This window comes from Podarcis raffonei, chromosome 2 (genome assembly GCF_027172205.1).
Source record: "Podarcis raffonei isolate rPodRaf1 chromosome 2, rPodRaf1.pri, whole genome shotgun sequence".
Taxonomy (NCBI): Eukaryota; Metazoa; Chordata; class Lepidosauria; order Squamata; family Lacertidae; genus Podarcis; species Podarcis raffonei.
The window spans coordinates 1675462-1698927 of record NC_070603.1 but is presented as its reverse complement, the minus strand read 5'-3'; the positions used below and the strand labels follow the sequence as shown (position 1 = coordinate 1698927).

The 23466-nt window shown below is 44.4% G+C and overlaps 1 protein-coding gene across 7 annotated transcripts in view; it reads left to right on the top strand.

Moving 5' to 3' along the window:
• COL5A3 (collagen type V alpha 3 chain) overlaps positions 1-23466 on the top strand; it is a 128292-nt gene that overhangs the window by 41132 nt on the left and 63694 nt on the right. For all 7 annotated transcript variants that reach the window (XM_053369420.1, XM_053369417.1, XM_053369409.1 and 4 more), the window contains 14 exons: positions 2336-2455; positions 4197-4388; positions 7719-7766; positions 8953-8994; positions 10630-10692; positions 10936-11010; positions 11688-11771; positions 13170-13226; positions 17743-17796; positions 18994-19047; positions 19149-19202; positions 20147-20200; positions 20280-20333; positions 21723-21767. In XM_053369420.1, coding sequence (XP_053225395.1) covers positions 2336-2455; positions 4197-4388; positions 7719-7766; positions 8953-8994; positions 10630-10692; positions 10936-11010; positions 11688-11771; positions 13170-13226; positions 17743-17796; positions 18994-19047; positions 19149-19202; positions 20147-20200; positions 20280-20333; positions 21723-21767 — 996 coding nt within the window. The remainder of the gene's footprint in view (positions 1-2335; positions 2456-4196; positions 4389-7718; positions 7767-8952; positions 8995-10629; positions 10693-10935; positions 11011-11687; positions 11772-13169; positions 13227-17742; positions 17797-18993; positions 19048-19148; positions 19203-20146; positions 20201-20279; positions 20334-21722; positions 21768-23466) is intronic.

Sequence of the window (23466 nt, the reverse complement as noted above, 5' to 3'; positions counted from 1 at the left end):
ATCTCTTCTCCCTGGTCTCGGATTCTGCCAGTCATTTCCGTCCATTCCATATAGTTCATCAACCTGGAGATCTTCTGTCCGAGGCTCTTAAATCTTTTCCAAGTCCCTTCTGCAGTTTTTCTTCATATTCTTTGATGCTGAAGATGCTGAAGAGCAAGTCTTGGGGGGCCCCCGACCCAACCATGCCCCCATTCCCTCTCGACAGACCAGCCAACTCTCCACAGCTAGAACCGAGGTCCATACAATATCTCAAATCATGTTTCAAAGCTCCTCCAGATCCAAAAGCCCCCACAACTCCAATCACCTCCTGACCCAGATTCAGGACCCAAAGGTCAGTAAATCCCTGCATGAAAGAGTCTATCCAACCTTCCTTCTCCAGTTCAAGCAGGGCTCCAATCTTCAAATTCTGACTTTTTCTATATTCATTCATAAAAGGCCTCCACTTATAGTCCTCGATTTGCCTCTGTAAGGCTGGGGCTCCCACTTGTATTACTTTAGGTTCGACAACAACAACTTTCTCCTTCGTTTTCTCCCCAGTTTGTCCTGTCAAAGTAGGTTCCTGTGTCAAGTCCTGAACAATTTCTGTATTAATGATCACTTTTTGTCCCAAGTTCTCAAGTTTAGTAGTCATAACATCCGTCTTCTTGTGGAGCTGTTCCAATGAATAGCTTATAATAATACAGTCACTAAGGCTCCTTCTGTCAACATTCTTAAAATCCAAGGTCAATCTCTGATTCTCACAGTTCTTATCTTACAGCTGGAAAAACCCCAGCTCCACTCTTGTAGCAGTTTCAAAAGCTCCCTCTAGAGGGAAACAGTCTCCACTTGTATCAATCCTTTCAAACACAATTTAAATTATAAAGTTAGTTTCAAATTTCAGTTACTTTTCCTCCTTTTTAAACGCAGAAGGGGACCATGGAAACAATGTATTTCTCTTATTTAGCCATCTGTCAACATACTTTCTGTTAACAGTCAATGAACTCTCCCAAGACTTCAATCTTACTGGCAGCCCGTTTCCAGGTTCAGAGCAGTGGTAATTTGATTTTTCACTCTCTCCTGCAGGCTCGCTAGGTCCAAAATTTCCCCCCTCTTCTCCTGCTTCCAAGGGGGGTTTAATAGTTTTAACCGATGGAGATTTAATCCTTTACAAAAGACTTTCCAAGGCTTTAACGTCTTTGCTTCAATCTATTTACAAAAGAGGAAGGTGGACTTCCTGTTTAAAACCTTCCCGTTTCGATGCCAAATTAATAAATTTAAAGGTCCAATTTTCCGTTCTACTCACGGGTAGTTGTTTAAAGTCAAATTGTCCACAGGAAAAAGTCAGCGCTCTCTGGCAACAGCGATGCGGCTTCACTCCGTGAAAGAAGCAGTCAATTCGAAGCACCGCGCCGCTCACCCCACTTCGCTCCGGATCCCCAAATCAGGGTTTCCCCGTGAGTAGGGGAGGCGCAAAAGGTGCCAGCCGAATCCCAGGTTCACAAGCTTCTCCCGCCTGTGATTTCAGTGGGTCTCCACCTTCGCCGTGGCGGTCAGACCCTGATTTCCACGGAGCAAATTCCTCCCGATTGGAGGAACTCCGCCATTGCCTGGAGGCGCCAACCCGGAAGTCCGCACAGAAGTGATTTTGCCTCCCCCTCATGTAGCAGCTGTACTTAGATTTCCAGATATGTAGGTTTTGCTGATATGGAATATGCCTGATGTCAAGAACTGTTAGTGTCTTGAGGTTTGGCTTTGAATTTCACCAGCCTTCAGGGTCTCCAGGGGAGATTGCAGATCTCAGAGTGTTGAAAGTGACAGACTATTTTGTGCTTGGCTTGAGAGCTTCTGCTGTTCATACTGCCTCTGTGCCCACTGGGCTCTTCCCTGCAGACATTATGCAAAGCCATGCTCTTCTCTTACCTGGTGCTAGTAGCACCTGGAACTGCCCTACCAAACTTTATCCCCACATCTGCTAGCAAGTGGCCTTTAGCTCTCAGGCTCCACCCTCTGGCATGCCAGTGCTTGACCCCCCAGGAACCTGGCTGCCTTAATGCTAGGAGGCTTTAGGGAATGGTAGCTTGTTATTTTAGATTTCCGCCCCAACCAAACCCTATTGGCTCAGAAGCATGGCTGGCTCTAGTTGCTGTAACCTTTAACGTGCTGGGCTCCATTAGCCCTGGTGTTTTCCTTTCACCATGACTGCCCTGGTTGGCTTTTGGCTGAGGGCATATTTCTAACTCCTGGACAAATTGTACACCACCATGCGCTCACTGTTAGATATAGAGTAACAAATATATAACAGCACACTCCAAAAATTCTGTATTTAACATCTTATTTACCTTCTGCCACCCTCAAGTATGAGATTCCAACTCGAGCTACACCTACAAAGGCAGCCACTGAGTCCTGGGAAGAGAGTCCTGGAGTTATTACTGCAACCACCATCACAGTTGGCTTTAACCTCACAGACAGCTATGAGGTAAGAGGGCTTGGGGGAAGGATTATGCCAATCTTGGGAGAAGTGTTCTCTCTTTCCCAGTGGCCATAGAAAGTCTGATACAATTTCCATGAGTATTTTAGAAAGGGATTACTTTGGTCTAATCTATGTGTTTAGAAAAATACATGTGGTTCAGCCTCTCTGTAATTATTAAATTACAAATGGATCACCACACATTTGAAGGCTTACCTTTGTTTTGTATTGTTGTATTATTATTATTATTATTATTATTATTATTATTATTATTATTATTTTAACTCACACCTCTAGGCACATGGAGAAGAACATGTTAGAGAGAAGGAATCTTTTGGTCTATTCATTTTGTCAGTCTAGTTTTGACGTGCCGATATACTTTGATGTTAGGGGAACTTTCAGATGGTTATTTGCCTACCTATGTTTTGAAATCCTCTAGTTTCACAGACACTGTCCCACTTGCTTTTGCCTAACGTTGATCAGCGTCTGTGAATCACAGAGGTTAAAAAGGCTGTCTACAGGCCCCATGATGCTGAGCAGTAATTAAACATAGTTTCTCTACCTCAGCAGTCCCTGCAGTCTGCTGCTTTTCATTCATACTATAACATCCATGACAGATACCTAAACTTTCTTTGAGAAACCTCAGCAGGAGATTCCACAACAATCCGCATTCTACTCCTGAATGAGCCTTATAGAATGTGCTTTCACTGACAGGTGATTAGAGTTCCAATCCGCCGCTGGAACCTGAGTTGGATGTGTCTCCATCACAGTAGGGTTTGCACATGACCAGTCATAGTTGAGTGATTAAATTACTACTGGGGAAATGCAGCTGTAGTTTACTGCAGTTTCCCCAGGGATAATTGAAAGAGAAGATGTGGATGGTTCTAGGGTAGAGAGTACGGTATAACTATTACTGTCTGGGGCAGAAATAATGGGATATTGTGTCCTTTTCAAGGGCAGCATTATTCAATAGAAGGAAAGGAGAGCTGTTAAATTTCTTTCTCAGCATGTGGGTAAAACAAAGAGGGACAGCAGGAGTTTAATCCTCACAGACTGGCAGTGTAAACTACTGCTTACTGTAGAAATTAATGTGGGAGTAAACCCCTGCTGTTTGAAAACATGACATTTCCCTCTAACATTTAACCTCAATTTACATTCCTGTAATTAAAAATCATTGTTTCTTCTCTTATTCCCCAGGCTGTTTCACACATGGCCCTGTCATTCTACCCAAAATGCTTGAGCAAGCCTTGTGCTCAAGTGCTACCCCACACAACAGCCATGGAACTAGGGACTGTACACATGCAGATGCATACTTGTAGTCCTTGGTCATGCTAAATATTCCATACAAAGGAGGGGCTCCCCAAAGGCCACTGTGATTGGATGCTCTCGATTGGATCACTGTAATGTGCTCTTCTGGGGCTTCCCTTGAGGTTGGTTCAGAGCTGCAGCTGATGCAGAATGCTGCAGCAAGGTTATTTGGTAGAGTAATAGATGGTATATAAATACCTTAATAACTTTTTTAAAGGAAGTATTGAGACTGATACTCATGTGTAGAATCATGTAGAACTTTACAGTGTCTGTGCTGGCCCTCCCAGGAATGGATGAACAAATGCTCTTTACTTTCTTTGAAAGGGCAATAGAATGTAATCATTTGGTGGTGGGGAGGTCCTTTGCTTCCTTTGCAAAGGAAGCAAAGTGGCTGCAGGAAACAGGCAGTCTCTGCTGTGCTTAATTTCTCCTATCCTGACAGGACCTTTTTGGAGAACAGTACGAGATTGGTGAGGACTCAGACCTGGATGCCAATGGCACTTACAGAGCATACGAGGAGAGACTTGACTACAGAGACAGGGAATATGAGGACTACTATGACCGAAGGGATGCAAATGAGGAAGAGCGGTATGATCCAGCTGAGCGCAGTGAAGACACCCTCCAGCTCCCCCCGGTAATGACCACAGAGACACACTTCTGAGGTCTACTAATTCCCCATCCCTGGTTGAGCCCCCAACATACCATAGCATTTGGCCACCTGCCATGTGCCCCATTATGGCAGAAATGGGGAACCTGTTACCCTCCAGATGTTGGACCACAACTTTCATCATCCCTGATCACTGACTATGCTGGCTGGTGCTGATGGGAGTTGTAGTCCAATGACACCTGGAGGGTTGCAGGTCTTTCCCCCTTGCATTGCAGTCTCAATCTAAAGTAAGCAGAGTCAACCTGAGAAGGGAGCTCATCTAGGAGATGGAAAACTCTGATCCTAAACCTCTGTTGCCTTGTGGGACATCTTCAGGAAAGGAGAAGGTTAAGGAATAAACCCTACACAAATCCAGAATGGAGTTATTAATACAGTTAGATGACACACTGTACACCTCCTTCTGGCAACTCCTGCAGCCCAATGTGCTTTCCTTTGGTCCACATCAGTGAGGCTGGGGGGGGGGTGTCCTTTTACCTGGGCTTCCCAGGACCTCCAGACACATTGCCTAGGCTTGCCTCCCAGGGAAGTCACTTCAGTGCTGCTAACACAGTGCTTTACTTCACCCCCAGATGCCCACTCCATTGTCTCTCAAGACAGACAGATACCAACAACAGCATGAACTTAGTTTTGCAACGTGTGCTGTGGATCTACATGCCGGCAGTCAAATGCTGGGTCAGCTATCAGTCTTGTTTCCTTCTCATCACGTGTCAGGAAGGGATTTGCCTTAAAAAAAATATGTTAAGATTTATGTATTCATCCTTTATTAGGAGCATAGGAAGGTCAGTATTGTTTACACTGTCTAGTAGAGGCTCTCCAGGGTTTCAGGCATGGGTCTCTCCCAAGTCCCAACCCTACCTAAAGTTGTCAGGGACTGAACCTGGGACCTTCTCTATGCAAAGCAGAGGCCCTACCACTGAGTTGTGCCCCTTCCCTTACTGGAAACAATAATTGCAATGTGTTTTAAAGATGTGTTTGAGTCCTTTGGGAACTGCAAAGGGATGTGTGCTGCTGATGGCATGGGCATTAGCCAAGAACCACCTCTGTAACTATCTTCCGCCTCCCTGCTCAAGTGGAACCATTCTGAAAACAGCTGTTTTTAGCTCCACAGCTTCCCTCCAGAAAGAAACAGCTATGTTTGTTTGCAGTGGAGCAGAGGCGCTATGAAGCGACCTCTGCTGTTTCTTAGACCATTGCATCTGTCTTCATCCTGAGAATCGCCAAGAATCCCCTCTTTTTATGAGGAAAGGGTGAGGAATTTAGGAGCAAGTAGACAGCTATAATGTTAATGACAGATGTCTACTTAAAATATTTTTTCCACACAACAGCTTGTTGCTGTTCCCTCTCCCTCTCGGCCCACCTCACCAATTTGTTAGTCAACTGGTCTGTGCTGGAGTGTTGGCATTTAAACCAGCACATCAGGGAGGAGCAGCAAATGTTCCAAGCTACAGGAGTTGTGTCACTTGCAGAACTATCTAGATTCTGGCACAGAGGACATTAGAACTGGCATTCTGTGGACCTGCCCAAGCCTAAGCCTGAGCAGCTTTTTGAAGAAGAACTGCAACATGTCCCTGATTAGGCTGAGCTCCAACCAGGACCCCTCCATACCAAGCGAATGGGTTGTAAAATGGCAAATGCAGGCCAATATAAGTGAATGTGGATACATGTCAGGGCAAAATATATATCTATCTTAATTTAACATATATGGTCATGGGGTCTAAACTGGTGGTGACAGATCCATTAGGAAAGGAACTGAAAATAAAACTTCTGATGTTGTAATGACATCATACAAATCTATGGTATGACTGCATTTGGAATAGTGTGTACAGTTCTGATCGCCTTGCCTCAAAAAGGATATTGCAGCATTGGAAAAGGTTCAGAAAAGGGCAACTCAAATGATCCCCTATGAGGAAGGATTGCAGCATTTGAGAGTTTTAGGTTTAGAGAGGGAAGAGGTGACATGGTAGCTAAGTTTATAAAATTATGATGCCATGGAGAAAGTGGATAGAGAAAAGTTTTTCTCATTGTCATAACACTAGAATTCATGTGCATTTAGTGAAACTGAATGTTGGAAGATTAAGGGCAGAGAAAAGAAAGTACCGTATTTTTGCTCTATAAGACACACCCGACCATAAGAGGCACCTAGTTTTTAGAGGAGGAAAACAAGAAAAAAAATATTCTGAATCAAATGTTGTTGAAGAGGAAGGAGGAGGGAGGATCAGGCTAAGGCATCACAACAAGAGGCGCTGTGCAGCTCTCCCTCTTGCTGTGCTGGGTTCTGCAGAGCTGCGAGAGCTCTTCGCTGAAGAGGCTTTGCGCAGCTATCCCTGAAGCCAGCAGCAATCCCTCTTGCTGTGCAATCCCTTGCGCAGAAATCCCTCTTGCCTGCCCACTGCTCCCAAACCTTCCCAGGGCTGCAGGGGGAAGCCCCGGCTGCCGGCAGAGCAGCACAGCTCCCCCCCACACACCAAAGAGCAGCTCAGGAGCATGCCGCACTCCGACAGTTTGGCCCCAGGGACCACACATTTGCTCCATAAGACACACAGACATTTCCCCTTACTTTTTAAGAGGAAAAAAGTGCGTCTTATGGAGCAAAAAATATGGTAGTTCTTCTTGCAGTTCATAGTTAAACTATGGAACTCAGCTCCTACAGGAGGCAGTAATGACACCAGATGGCTTTGAAAGAGGAATAAACAAATCCATGGGGGAAAGGACTATCAGCAGTTACTAGCCATGATGACGATGTTGCACCTCCACTCTCAGAGGCAGTAGATCAGCTGCTGGGAATTGCAGGTGGGCAGAGTGCTCCTGCGCTTGAATCCTGCTTAACATTTTCCCCACTGGGGCATCTAGTTGACCACTGTGAGAACAGGATGCTGTGCTAGAAGGGCCTTTGGCCTGGTCCATCAAATTCTTCGAATGTTCTTATGTTAATAGACCTCCACCCAGCGCTATTTTTCTAGAAAAAGAGGTGCCGGAACTCAAAATGAGTTCTCTTATAATGGCAATGGTGCCCACCTGAGAGGTGCCAGAACTGAGTTCCTGTGGGTTCCGGCTGGAGAACCCCCCTGCCTCCACCCCCTTTTAAGCTATGGTTTGTTTCTATTCCTTGTAGCTGAACAGCAGGCTATAAAAGGCTCCTTGTCCATTCATGATTCCCATTTAATTTACCTGTCTCCTTTCTGTTCATCAGGGAGAGATCCCACCCCTTTGGGGGAAAGGCAGCTTTCTCCATGGTATGAGTGACTCATGCAGCTTGGCCATTGCTGTTATTAGATGTTTCCTTTGTGTCTTTACTAGGAAAAGAATCTGAAAGGAGAGAAAGGGGAGCCAGCCATCATAGAGCCAGTGAGTATGGTACATGTTCTGTAGTGGCACTGGTGCTCCTCCATCAGTATGACTAGGGGCTGAAAGCCACTTGGTGATGGGGGTGGAAGGGGTGGAAGATACCAGCAATAAGTTATGGGAAGGTTTTTGGGTGTGTGGCAGGCTGTCAGTAGTAAATATGGGAGACAGTGTAGAAGTGATGCAAGCTTTGCAGCAGAAGTCGAACCCTCCTGTTAGGCCCTGAACAATGACCCAATTCTGCTGGCAGTTCCCTTTGGCAAAATGTTTGCTTGCAAATGTGGCTGTGCAAAACCTTTTTCTTTATTTTCTTGGATTTTTTGCCATCTTCTTGCACACTAGCATCATAAAAATAGATATGCCTTTTTCACAAGACAGATCTGAAGCAACCTTGTGCATTGTGTGCATATTATTTTGGCCACAGTGTAGATCTGAAGCACAGTTGTGTATTTTGTGTATACTACAGTTGTGCATCATGTTTTCCAAATAAAAGTGCTTGCAGCTGTTCAAGTCTGCATCACATGCACAATTGTTGATGCCATTCAAAAGCACAGGCCCTAGGAGACATTACCTAGTAGATTTGTATCATTGTTGCATATCAAATATGCAGTTGGCCTCAGTGTTCAACACCTGGGACAATTAACCCTCTTCTTCAACTGAATAGTAATATTCATAAGTTTACTGTCTGCACAAGACACCTATCCATAACTTCATAACAATAGAACATAGAGTCTTTAGTGGCCTGGTATTGTGGAATACTTTGCCAATAAAGATTCAGCAGACATTTTCTGTTTTAACTTTTAAATGTCTGCACAAGACTTTTCTATTCTGCCAGGCCTATGGAGGCAATTAGTAATACATTTTTCCACAATGGTTAATTGATATCTATTTTTAATTTTTAAACATTTTTACTGTATGGTTTTGTGCATTTTTGTTGTTAACCTCTTTGATTTTTTTTATGAAAAAGCAGTCCATAAATACTTTTATAAATAAAGTAAGTGCACATATGTTTATTTCTTTGGAACTGCAAAATCACTGGTATTTCTGTTATCTTTACAGGTACCAAAATGAGGTTTTAAGTGTGTTTAAGAGTGAACGAATCTATATAATGTAACTTTGAGTACATTTCATTCCTTGTCCATGCCATCTGTGTTAACAGCTGTATTAAATCTTTTTCTTTTAATTGCAGGGCAGGCGTTTTGAGGGGCCAGCTGGTTACCCAGGTCCACAGGTAAGGAAAGTAATAAATTCAGGCCATAGGAGAGGAGAGCTGGTGTTAGTCTGACACACCAGAGGATTCCAAAGTGGATGTGTCACCTGGTCCCCCGATTCACTTGTTCCTCTGTGGAATAATTGTACCTTGTGCCCTGACTGTATTTGTTGGGCATGTTCTGTACTGATGTTTTGGGCAGTACCCATAAAATATTGATATCATATTGCATGGGTTTCTGAGTGAATTGTTCCACCTTCATGGTTTCTAAGATTCTCTTTGGAGTCATGGGATTCAGCCTGGAATTGGCTTAAGTGCACTGGGGCTTTCAAGGATGTTGTAAGTAATTTCTCCCCAGTTACCTCTCCCATATTAGGCCTCCAGCCTGTCTCCAAGTGAGAACAATGGGCATCTTATAACTGAGTGCCAGTTTCAAAAGAGTTGAGCTAAGGTGTGGGGAACCAGAGTTCAAATTCCATTCTCCCTCTGCCCCACCCCAATTTATGCTAGCCTCTACCATTCAAAAAGTGACACACAAAAGTATATCATGGACTGTGGGTATTTCCAGAATTTGCAAATGTCTTGTAGAGATACTACAAACACATCGTTGGCAACAGGGTTGTTGTTTTCTTATTGGATTTCCCCCCAAAGGGTACATCCAGATCCAACAGGAGAAATGGTATTGGTTGGCATTTTGCTGTTGATGATGTCATGTCGGTTCTGTGAAAAACTTGCTTGCATGAGGAACACTGATCCCACAATGAGCACTTGCCTGGCAGCAACCTAATTTGCACTTCTAGGGGAGGGAAACAATGGGAAAACATATTCCCATTTTTAGCCAAAAGAATTTCCCCAAAGGTTCTGAAACCTGCAACCTGTATAAATTAAACACGTTGGCAGAAGCAGAATAAGGCACAGGTCCATGCTTAACAGTCCAAGCATTTGTTTGTTTTTCTCCATGAAAACCCACTTTTTAGCACTCAGTTGGACTCAACATCTATTTGGGATTTCTACAGATTGCCATTTTCTTTGATTGAGCATTAAAGGGTGAGTTTTCATGGGGAAAGCTTCAGAGGAAAAAGGAAAAAAGGGGTGCTTGGACATGGAGCTTTAAAGTGCTGACCGTACCGGGAAAGAGCAGAAGAAAGGATAAGTGTGGATAAGCCCATAATGATGGATATTTGTATCTAGTAGTAGTCTTCTCTTCTGGCTAGTTGTGGGGAGGAATGAGGAGCTCCGTAGAGCATTGATGCTTCACCCCCTGAGTACAGTGGCACCTTGGTTTACAACCATAATCCGTTCCAGAGGTCCGCTTGTAAACCAAAACAGGTTGTAACCCAAGGAGCGCTTTCGCCAATGGGGCCTCCCCCCCAAAATGGGTTGCAATCCAAAAAAGGGGACATGCACTTCCAGGTTTGATGTGGTTGTAATCCAAAACTGTTGTAATCCAAAGTGGTTGCAAACCAAGGTACCACTGTACTTAAAATCTTTGGTACTAGAATCTGCTAGAACCAGGACCAGGCACTGAAGGCATAGTGGTTGCGATGCTGGCTTGGGGTTTTCTGGTGCCACAGGGTTTCTGGTTGAAAAGGGAACTGGGTGTTGGATTTGGGTCAGTGAGATGCTTATCTTCATTTTCTGTTTGTCTCTTCCCAGGGTGAGACGGGCCCAATGGGACAGGGAGGGCCAGCAGGATTGCCAGGAGATCCCGGTGAGCGGGTAAGGAAATCTCTGTGCAGTTCAAGAGGCAGAAGGGTAGCCTCCCCCTTCTCCAGCCTGGGGATTCTTAATCTTCTCAGAAGCTGGTGGGGGCGGGGAGGAGAAGGTGAGGAATCACCGGCATGCGCCCCTTTCAGTGTACCTCAGTGCTTGGAGACAGGTCCTAGCTTGATGCAGATTTCTTCTAGCTCAACACTTCCTGGGAATGATTGATGGGTGTTTTCTTGCTTTTTTTCTGTACAGGGACCCCCAGGGCTCCCAGGCCTTCCAGGAGCTGATGGCATTCGTGGGCCTCCTGGGACAATGATTATGTTACCGGTAGGTGATGCAGGATGATGGGTGAAGCGGGTTTGAGGAGCTGAGATCAGGGGAGATCTTTAGGAGGAAGCTTGAACAGCCAGTCCCTTTGGAAAGCAGATTCCGGAGGAACACCATCTTTTGGGCTGGCTGGGCTTTAAAACAAAGTCTGAGCTCTACTCCAGAGCATGGGAGCCTCAGTGTACAGCTCTTCCCAAACCAGTGGTGGGAGCCCACTGGATCCAGAGTAACGGGAGTGTGTACCCAGACTATGTCTGAGGGCAAGGACTGCATTGTTTTTATTAATCTGTAAACTGCTGTGGTAGCCTTGCTGAACACTGGGATTAAGAAGCCTTGCAACCACCAAATAAATGGATTAAAAATTGATTAACAAAGAAAAAGGCACATATTAACCTTTCCGCAATTTAAATGTCTCATTCTCCCATCCTGCCAATTTGACAGGCAATAAAATAGGGGTTCAGCAACCAAAATAGAAAGTCAGCTTGAAGCTTGATCACGCGGTGCTTTCATCAAGGAGGATGCTGCCCAAAGTGGGCAGGGCAGTGGCTTGCCTGCCACAGAGGCCGTTTTTGGCAGCATCTGCCTGGTGACTCTGACATGTGCTCTGGCTTATCTAGCCATGACCTCACAATCCCATCATTTCCTTCCCTGACTTTGTCTCACTGACCCATTTCTAGTTCCAGTTTGGTGGTGACTCAGCTAAAGGTCCATCTGTGTCCTTCCAAGAGGCCCAGGCACAGGCTATTTTGCAGCAAGCCAAGGTACGTGCGGGTATCCCCTGATCCTCTTTTTGTCGTGGGGCTTAAACTCTTTGAATGGCTCCTTTTCTTTTTGTCATGCAGTCAATATAGCTTCCTTGCTCTTTTCTATGTTTCTAGGCACTTGGCATGTTACACATTCTCTTCCCCACCCCCTCATCTCCACTCAGATAATAAACTGCGAGCTTCCAAGTGTGGCCCATCACAAAATATTTGCCACATAATCCAACTTCATCTGCACATTGCAAAAGAACGTCCCTCTCAAGCCATAGCAAGGCTCTTATTAACCCACACTATTCTTATTCCCACAGTAAGAGAAAAGGCGCCCCAGGCAGAAAGTTGCAGCCCAGCTCAAGGAATAAGTTAGTAAAAATGTTCAAGTCACTTAGGCAAGTGAGACGACATGATATAGGAAACCAGGAAGAAGACCCATATCCTATAGGGTTGCTAGCCCACTTGATCTGGGGCAAAATGTTTCTTACTGAACACAGACAAGGTTGATGACTAGGCTGAGACATCATCTGAAGAAGAGGCCACCATACGAAGGTTTGCTTGATGCTTACGCTGCAGCTGTATCCTAAGTCAAGGGTAGTACAGCTAATGGCCAGGGATTGTGGGTGGTGGGCACAAGGTTGACTACTCCAGCCATAAGTCTAAGTGAGGAGGCAAATTTCATTTTATCGCTTGACTTATGTCAGGTAGATTAGAATCATCCCTGTTTTTAACAGATGAGAGAACTTCCTTAGTTAACACTAATCTCTGGGGTGCTGCTAGTTCCTTAAAAGATTCAGGGCACAGGAGACAGATGCAGTTTGCACCTGCTAATTTGATGTATAGCTGCAAATTCGGGCCAACATTCAGAGTGGAAATAGGAACCATAAGCAAAGTTTTAAGAAAGGTTTAAAAGGGTAAAGGCATAAGAGATTCAGAATCTGGGCCACTCCTAATAGCACCCTGCCATGCCAGCCTCTTGATTTAATAGGATTGTATATACTGCCTAATCATCCACGCCTCTGAAAGGCTGGCGGCAGTATTGCTTTCCTATTTGATGTCTTACAGTGCTTTAATTTGTTGGGATCTGCCCAGAGTGGCTGGGGCAACCTGGGCAGATGGGCAATATATATAAAAATTACCAATAAAACCAGAGGTTAAAACAAATTAACCTATTCCCCCCCAACCTCAACCCCCATGCTCCCAATCCCAGTTTGGTCACTCTTGCCCACAATTGCGGTAAAATGCAGCAACATTTATTCTGTTTATTCCTTTCTTTCTTCCCTACTTCAGTTCTCACCTGTTGTCCAGCTTCTTCCCACAAACCTCCTTGCTTGCTGCACCTCAGTTTGTCGGTTCTATTTTAAATTGCCTCCCTGAGATTCATTGTTGTGTTTCTCTCCTTCTCAGCTATCCATGAAAGGTCCCCCTGGCCCCATGGGACTAACAGGGCGGCCAGGCCCACTGGTGAGTAGCTGACATTGTTTGGAGCTGCCCTGTATAGTCTGGGGAGTGTCTTTTTTGTGGAGGGAAGATTTGGACATTTGTCCTTTCTTTCACACCATGCAAGAGAAGTGCACTATGCATCTGGGCTGGAGTGAGAGGAGGTGATGGGGCCAAATTTTGAAGTTTGCATTTCTGCATGGAAAATGCTTCACTGGAGTAATGTGGAACATGGCACCCAGGTGTTTCTACCTCTATTAGAAGATTGGGGGCATGGAGGGTGAAGAACATGCTCACCTAGCACCCGTCAGCTGATGGCTGGGGCTCGTGCACTGGGTGCATGAGGGGGGTGCCTGGTTCATGCCTCTCCAAGATTCTGCACCTGGGGCCATGCCCCCTCCCCCACACTACTGATATTATGACATCACATTGCTCCACTCTCCTCCACCTCCTGCTGTTGGCAACATGCCATGTCTGGAGATGTGGATCATTGTGCTGCCTAGTAAGACAAGCAAAGTTCTCCTAGAGTTACCGAGGGACAACTGGTACCCATGTGGTTGCTGTTTTCAGAGGCAGGTGGGCATCTATTACTGTTTCATCTACATTGCTTCTAGAAATGCACTGCTTCTCCTGGTATGCCCCGCGGAGGACCTTAAGGTCCACAAATGACAACATTTTGGAGGCCCCAAGTTGCAAGGTGGTTAGATTGATCTCAACTAGGGCCAGGGCCTTTTCAGTACTGGCCCTGACTTGGTGGAACGCTCTGTCACAGGAGACTAGGGCCCTGCGGGATTTGACATCTTTCCGCAGGGCCTGCAAGACAGAGCTGTTCCTCCTGGCCTTTGATTTGGACTCAGTCTGACTTATGTTTCCCTCCCCTTATGGTTTTGATCTATGGGCTACTTTTAAAATGAGGCTGCATTCTTTTCTTTTCCTATTATGTTTTTACTGTAATTTCACTGGTGTTAGCTGCCCTGAGCCTGGCTCTGGCCGGGGAGGTTGGGGTATAAATTAAATTTATTTATTTATTTATTTATTTATTTATTTATTATTAGAAAGGATATAAGGGGGAAGAGATTCCACCCCCCTATTTATGGGGCTGCCAGCTCTACTTGCATTCATGGATATAGCCAAGGTGTGGGGTGGGGGCAGCTTTCTCCCCCAAATCAATAAAAATTAATAAAAATCTGAGGTTCTGCCTCCTCCCAACAAAAATCCTGGCTACACCCAGGCTTACATTCTTGATATTTGGTGAGACATTAAGGGATCAAAACTGCTTATAACATTTTTCTTACCAGCCCACCAGATGAAGGATAATATAAGAAATATAATCAATGTTATAGAATATCTGGAGGTCAGGTATGAGAAACAAGCAGCTTTAATGTTTATAGATGCAGAAAAGGCCTTTGATAATATTTCATGGGCCTTCATGAAGAGGACAATAGAAATGATGAACTTTGGAGAGGCTTTCGGTAGAGGCAATATACTCGGACCAACAGGCTATTGTGAACAATGTGATTAAGGAAAAATGTAAAATAACGAAGGGGACAAGGCAGGAGTGTCCCGTCACCATTATTATTTATTTTAGTGTTAGAGACCCTGGCAAAAAAGATACAAGTGGATGAGACAATTAAAGGAATAGCGGTAGGAAGTAAAGCATATAAATTAAAAGCTTTTGCAGATGACCTTGTGATAACTGTAGAAGATCCCAAGAATAGTTTACAAAAGGTTTTAGAGAGGATCCAGGAATCTGGACAGGTAGCAGGTTTTAAATTAAATAAAAATAAAACTAAGATCTTGGTGAAAAACATGACAGAGCAATATAAAAAGGACTTATAACAAGTTGCAGCTAAAAAAGCCAATGCAATTCTGGGCTGCATCAATAGGAGTATAGCATCTAGATCAAGGGAAGTAATAGTGCCACTGTATTCTGCTCTGGTCAGACCTCACCTGGAGTACTGTGTCCAGTTCTGGGCACCACAGTTCAAGAAGGACACTGACAAACTGGAACGTGTCCAGAGGAGGGCAACCAAAATGGTCAAAGGCCTGGAAACGATGCCTTATGAGGAACGGCTAAGGGAGCTGGGCATGTTTAGCCTGGAGAAGAGGAGGTTAAGGGGTGACATGATAGCCATGTTCACATATATAAAAGGATGTCACATAGAGGAGGGAGAAAGGTTGTTTTCTGCTGCTCCAGAGAAGCGGACACGGAGCAATGGTTCCAAACTACAAGAAAGAAGATTCCACCTAAACATTAGGAAGAACTTCCTGACAGTAAGAGCTGTTTGACAGTGGAATTTGCTGCCAAGGAGTGTGGTGGAGTCTCCTTCTTTGGAGGTCTTTAAGCAGAGGCTTGACAACCATATGTCAGGAGTGCTCTGATGGTGTTTCCTGCTTGGCAGAGGGTTGGACTCGATGGCCCTTGTGGTCTCTTCCAACTCTATGATTCTATGATTCTATGATTCTATGCATACATTAAAAAGTTAAATACCTGAGGGTATGGCTGACAGCTAAGAATATACAGTGGTACCTCTGGATGCGAATGGGATCCGTTCCGGAGCCCTGTTCACATCCTGAGTAGAATGCAACCCGCGACTGCACGTCTGTGCATGTGTGGGTCGCGATTCGCTGCATCTGCACATGCACGTGATGTCATTTTGAGCGTCTGCGCATGCGCGAGCTGCAAAACCTGGAAGTAACACATTCCGTTACTTCCAGGTCACCGTGGAGCGTAACCTGAAAACGCTCAACCTGAAGCATATTTAACCCGAGGTATGACTGTAAATGTATTTAAAGAAAATTACATAAATACTTGGAAAGAAATAGAGAAATTTAGAGATTTGGGGTAGGATGAATTTATATTTTTGGAGAAAGTATCAGTGATAAAAATGAATGTATCGCCAAGAATGTTATTTTTCTTTCAGTCAATACTGGTGCAGTACACTTCAAGGAAGCAGTGCAGAGCAGCAGTGCAGGACACTTCAAGGAATGGCAAAAAGATATGTCTAGGTTTATCTGGCAGGGGAAGAAACCAAGGATAAAATATAAATTGCTAACAGATGCTGCCAGATTTAAAATTATACTATGAGGTGTCCTGCATTTGCTGGATCCCAGAATGGATAACATTGAAAAATGCAGATATTTTAGATTTAGAAGGGCATGATAATAGTTTTGGATGGCATGCATATTTATGGTATGAAAAAGCAAAGGTACACAAAGGTTTTCAGAATCTTTTAATAAGAAAATAATTTTTTTATGGTATGGGAAAAATATAAAAACTTATTAGAACAAAAAAAAACCTTGGTGGCTTTCCCCTTTAGAAACAATATCTCTGAAAAAACTGAATATGAGAAGTAATTGGCCAACATATACAGAGCTGTTAACTAAAGCAGAACACCAGGTGAAACTAAAAGACTATAAGGGATTTATTAACAGATTGGTTACAGTTACAGGTAGGTAGCCGTGTTGGTCTGCTGTAGTCAAAACAAAACAAATAAAATAAAATAAAATAAAAAATTCCTTCCAGTAGCACCTTAGAGACCAATGTTAGTTATTGGTATGAGCTTTCGTGTGTATCTGAAGAATTGTGTATGCACACAAAAGCTCATACGAATAACTAACTTCGTTGGTCTCTAAGGTGCTACTGGAAGGTTTTTTAAAATACTTTTTATATTTTATTTTGTTTTGAGATTGGTTACAGTTTCACCAACTAAATTATGTTTTTAAGACAGATAAAAAGAAAGGTTTTAATCGTGAGATATCAAGATTTCAAAAAGATCTGTTAGAAAACAATAACAAATTATTGTCGAAAATGTACAGTTTGCTCTTGGAATGGCGTACAAAAGATGGACAGGTCAAGTCGGTAATGATACACTGGGCAAAAGATTTGGGACACAATATTCAGATGGCAGATTGGGAAAGGTTATGGAAAACAGACTTGAAATTCACAGTATGTTGTGTGCTGAAGGAAAATTACATGAAAATTATGTACCGGTGGTATCTGACTCCTAGTAAGTTAGCAAAATGTATAGGGCAACTACAGACACCTGCTGGAAATGTAAAGAAAAAGAAGGTACCTTTTTATCATATGTGGTGGACTTGCAAGGCAATAAAAGCTTTCTGGGAGATGATATCTAATGAAATTAAAAAAATGTTTAAAATAACCTTTATTAAAAACCCAGAAGCTTTCTTATTAGGAATTATAGGTACTGACATCCCAAAGCAGCAAAAAAGACTTTTTATGTATGAGACAACAGCCGCTCGGATGTTACTAGCCCAGAGATTGAAAGAAGACAAAGTCCCTTCCAGAGAGGAATGGCAAACCAAGCTGATGGACTCTGCCGAGATGGCAAAATTGACTGGAAAACTCAGGAATCAAGAGGACAAAAACTTTATAAAAGAATGGGGGAAATTATAAGTTATTTAGGAGACCACTGTAAGCAGATGGAAACATTCCCAGGATTTTAATTCTTCTTGTAATGTAACAAAAATGATTTCCCCCAAAACCCAAAACCTGCTTATAACATTTTTGTTTTGGTAGGGTCTTCCAGGGAATTCTGGTCTGAAAGGAGACTCAGGTGATCCCGGTCCACAGGTAGGTTGCTGGAGATGAGTAGGCAGGGTCTTTAATTGCTATGGGATGGAGCAGAGAAATGCTACCCACGTTGAATAGACAGGAAAGCTCTTTCCCCGCCCCCTTCTCTGAGGGCGTCCTGCTTGCTGGCCTTGTGCTTGGATTTGGGGGATTCCCACAGCTGAGGGAGGGGGAGCTGGAGGCCCTCCAGATGTTGGTTGCTCACGGCTCCCCTGCATCCTTGGCCAGTCTGGGGCTGGTGGGAGCTGGAATCCAGCAACAGCCAGAGGACCACAGGTTCCCCATCCCTGACTTATCAATTTAAACTTGCAGGCATTTCCTGCTGTGGTGGGGAAGCCCTTATGCTGCAGGGCTCTGGAATTACTTGCAAATGAGTTATGAAGCCCATTTTTTCAGTCTGTTCTCCTCCTCCTTTCCCCCAAGTAGGCAGGGGTGGAAAGATCCCACCTCCTCAGGATCATGTACATCTCTCCCCTTTTGGATCTTTCATGTACATCCCTTTCGATTTTTTCCTTGTGCTTTGCCTAATCTCTTCATCCCATACTGACAATTGCCTTCTCCTTTTTTCCTTCTAAAAAAAAAAATAGTTACTGCTTCCAGGCAGTAATATCCTGCTTCCAGGCCAAAAAAAAAAAAAAAAAAAAAGCTTTCACAGCAGCTTATGGTAAAAGCAATGATGGAATTCATTCAAACCATTGAAGCAGTAATATATAAAACAAAGCAGAGCTCCAGGGAGACAATAAGATTGCTTCCTAAGTAAGCAACGTCTTACCACCCTTCTCATTGCAGGTTGGGAATTTGCCAGCCTAGCTTCCCTCAGCAAGGTATCCCAAAATCAGGGACTGCACTAGAGGAGGCCTTCTGTCTGGCAGGGGATCCCAAACCAGATCCTCTCCTACTTTGAATTGGGCCTGTATAATCTCACTGATGGCCAGTGCAGTGTGTTCACTACAGCTGGCACAAGTAAGCAATCTTGCCATTGCATTCTGGACCCCCTGCAACATCTGGGGAAATGCAACTTTGTAAGATAAATGTTACAAGTCAAATCATAAGTTTCCATTGACGGCAAAAGCTTCCACATGTCAATCATTACAAAGGGCTCCATTCTTCGTCTAACATGGGGAAAAATCTTGAGGTGTTAGGATAGGTGACATGTGAAGCCACTCTTGATCTGAACTGTTTCCCTTCTTGTTACAGGGCTCACCTGGGATCCAGGGATCAATAGGGCCCCCAGGGAAAATTGGCAAGCGGGTAAGCACCTTTGCTCCAGGATCCCATCCATGGCTGAGTGACATTGCGTAATAATCCTGCCACCCCTTTCTCTCACCCTTTCCTTTCCTTTCTCAAAAAAGGGTCGCTCAGGAGCAGATGGTGCCAGAGGACTTCCAGGAGAAACTGGACCTAAGGTCTCTAGATCTTTTATGAGGGGTGGAATTGGTGGAGGGGAGGGAGTGAATTCTAAGATTCCCAGTCCCACTGTGGGTTGACATTTCCTGCAGTTGGCACAACTAGTAGGGTGGAAGTAGAGCTAAGACAAATGTTTTCAATTGGTATGTTGACATGGGATCATTTTCTTTCTTTCTTTCTTTCTTTCTTTCTTTCTTTCTTTCTTTCTTTCTTTCTTTCTTCAAATCAAAACTGCTTCCTCTGTATTTTGTCCAAGCCCTGGAAACAAAACAAAAGTTGTGTAGGGACATGAGAAGAGCCCTCCAGGGCCTATCCCTCTCCTTTCAATACTGGCTGGCCAAAAGCTTCCACTCAGTCCACAAACGGGGCAGGAGGGGAACAGTCCTTCTCCATCTCCTGTCCTTAGCATCTGACTACAAAACAAAACAAAAACCCTAGAACGTATAAATTTTTAAGCAGGAATTAATGGGATGAGCACTATAGTGCAAGAGCGCTCCTCCAGAGAGCAGCCACATTGGGGAAGCATTGCAGAACACCCGCTAAAGCAGAATGATGTGTCAGCACACCAGTATAAATCCACCCCATGAACCATTATTGCAGCAATTACATATTGCAGAATTCATCTGCCAAAAAAAAGGGGGGGGGACCCAACCAAACACCAGTTTAGACAGACAGACAGACAGACAGACAGATATAGATATTACACATACACTTCACTCTGCTGGGAATACATATATGGAATATCCCCCCACAGACCTTCCTGGGTTGTCAGGATGGATTTGATCATTATAACAAAGCTTTTTTGCACAATTAAAAGGATTGTAGGAATGAGAAACAAAGATCTTGGGTGATTTTAAAAAGAAAGCATTTTCAATATAGGCAGACATGCTCAGTGGCCCAAATATTGGGCTCTCCTTGTGGTGCTAATGCTTCTTTCTTATAGGGGGACAGGGGCTTTGATGGGCTCCCAGGACTTCCTGGAGAAAAGGGAAACCGAGTAAGTATCTCCAAATATTTGTAATACCAGGGCTGCCTATTTTTGGTATCATCTCTAATTCTTGCTTTGCTTTTTGCAGGGAGATGTAGGCAAGCCAGGCCCCCCTGGAGCTCATGGTGAGAAGGGCCCTAAGGTAAGCATTGGATGTGGATGTGGATTGCATGTGGATGAAAACTGATCGCCGGAAAGTGCTGTTTTCTTTTAGAAGACGCAAGGAGTGGTGTTCCTTAGAAAAATACTGCAATTGCTCTAAATTGAATTGCATTGGCCCAAATTATTGTGACAATGAGAAGAAATGCGTGGTTAAGGCTGCTGTAGCATCACTAGGGTGGCCCAGTGCATTAAAGCTCAAGGGAAAAGGTGGGAAAGGATTGGATCAATATGTGGGATCATCTCACAGATCTGTGGAAAGAGGAGATACTTGATCAGTTTCAAAGCAGACCAGAGGCGCCATCTTCTTGAGAAGATTGATGGGGCCTGTGCATGCAATGCCATGACATCATGTGTGTGACATCATGATGTCATGTGTGCAACATCGCATGATGCCACGCTATGCCCTGACATTGTATGTGCAATGCCAGGGGCGGAGCTGAATGCCCCCTGAATATTGAGGGGGCTTGGCCTCCTCCAAAAATACTTCAGGGGGCCTGAAACTGCCTTGGTCCCTAGGAGCTGGTGTGCTCGAAGCAGACATTATCACAATTTATATTTGTGGCAGGGCCACTGCAATGCAAGCAGGGTTCAGGTCTATGATACAAATTTGCATACAATTTGCTAATTAAATATATAGAATGCTATGAGAAATTAGTATGATGGATTTCACTAGCACTGTGCTTTTTGCAGTGCACCCAGCTGCTCTGTAAGTGAAATGATAGCATGAAATAAAATGTAAAGAAAGTGTAGGTGCAGGAAATCTTGGGCTTGCTGCAAAGCTTTGGAGCTCAAGCTCCAAGTGCCACCCCATAACATTGCCCCTTCTCTGTGGGTTTTCAAATGGAGTTCCATGGTATTGCTTCTCAGGGATTCTGCAATGAGGTCAGTCATACAGCAGACCAGCTTTTATGAAATATGGCTTCCCCACCACTGCCAGCCTTCTCTTGCAATGTACAAATGTAGGGAGGTTATGAGACGCTTATGGGAGTTGATTAGAGCCTGTTTAGTGCCCATCATGAACTGGGTGCACCTTGGAACATGTCCTAGAATCCCCTGCACACAGAGGGATGCCACAGGAGACTGGTGATCCTCAGCAGACAGGTCAGTCTCAAAAGTATTCTCTGAAGACAGAAAGGGGTCTATTTGGCGTCGGGCGGAAGCTGCTTAATACATAGGAGCCCTTAGGAGCAAAACACACCATCAGAAATATGGAGAAATTGAGGGTAGGGTTGTGAGTGCACATTAAGTTGTTATTGGGTTTTCTCTGTGAATGAGTTTGTGAAAGCTGGGGAAACCAGCAGCTGGGGTGGACACAACTCAACACCAGGGTGGTGCTCTCACTCCACCCTCCACCTCCTTCTTTTCACAGGGCTCTGATGGTGCGCAAGGCCCCAGAGGACAGCCTGGGGAAGCTGTGAGTATCTGCCCACTCAGGATGCCTAGGTGCTCTGGGATGAAGTTGGCCTATGCCACTTCCGTGGGGGTGGGAAGCAGCAATGGAAACCAGGAACCTTCGGGGAAACATGCAGTCTTGCTGCAGCCGGCAATGTGAAATGACAGGTACAAGTGGGGGTATCATAAACAACCTAACAACTGCCATGCTGGCTGATTTTTCCTTTTTCTTTTTTTAACAAAAATGTACTTCAAGGAGATGGCACAAACTGCATGCTTTCAACAATTTTCCTGTCTTTCTAAAGCATTTGTTTCTGAGAAACGAATGAGATATTGTTATTAATGCCTTACCACCTTAAAGGAATAACCAGCTGTTATGCTCAAGTAATAACCATCATTAGTCTCATTTTGGAAAATGAAAGATATAGGAAAGCCAGATAATGCAAGGCTTTAATGTGTTGTTTGCTGTCTTTTTTGAAATACCATGGCTGTGGGGGAAATTATTTTATAATTTATTGAATCAGTGCAATGGTGCTTTCTAATCTCCATGTTAATGTTGCAAAAATACTATATTATATCTAAAGCTACATTTTAGATGTAGATAAAGCTACATTTCCCAGCTTGTGTGAGTGCTGGGAAGTCCGCTCCCTCTCCTGCCAACTCCATCCGGCCTAGGGGGCGGGGCCTGCACTACCACTACAGTTTAGAGGCCTGAGCAGCTACCAGCAGCAATGGACAAAATGGTTTTAAATGTTTTAACCGCTTTTAATTTGCAGCACCTTAAATGGTGGTTGTTGTTTTTTATAATATAATATTATTTCATTATTTTATTTTTGCTTGGGGTGGGATAAGCATTTAGTCAGCACTATTGTTTCTTGCTTTGTTTTGTTTTGTTTTGTTTTATTATTATTATTATTCTGTTAAATTATTATATAGTTTGTATTTTGCTTTTTAAGGGGAAGGGTCATGGCTGCCTGGGAGTGGGCCTCAGCCAATAGATTGGGTGGGGCAGGTTCCACAGGGGGGGATGTATTGGGACACCCGATCTCAGTGATCACGGGCAGGAGGAGGAGTTATGCTAAGACCAGACCATGTCATTACCGAGGAGGCTGGTTTAGTCGTTGTTTGAGGACTATCCCTGCCTCCAGGTCTGGTCCTGACCGGAAGGATACAGTAATCAGCAAGGGAAACCCACATGACCTGAAAGTGTTGCTGTGCAATGCCAGGTCAATGATGAATAAAACCACTGCCATCCACGACCTGATTGTGGATGGAGGATTTGACCTGGCATGTGTGACAGAGACCTGGTTGGATGAAGCAGATGGGCCTGTCCTTGCCGCTGCTTGCCCACCAGGTTTCTCTTACGCACAGCAACCCAGGTCATGTGGGCGGGGAGGGGGGGTTGCAGTGATTTTTAGGAAGTCATTAGTCTGCACCAGGCGTCCTATTGGGAAGACCCAGTTTTCTGAGTGCATGTTCTGGAAGTTGGGCAATAGGGGCAGTACAGGATTCCTACTGGTGTACCGACCTCCCCACTATACCAAGGATTCCCTGCCCGAGCTGCTTCAGGTCGTGGCGGATATGCTCCTGGAGACACCTAGCTTGGCTGTCCTGGGGGATTTTAACATCCATGCCGACACGACCTTACAAGGGGCCGCTCGGGACTTCGTGGAAAGCATGGCCTCCATGGGGCTGTCCCTGAATAAGTTTGGCCCAACTCA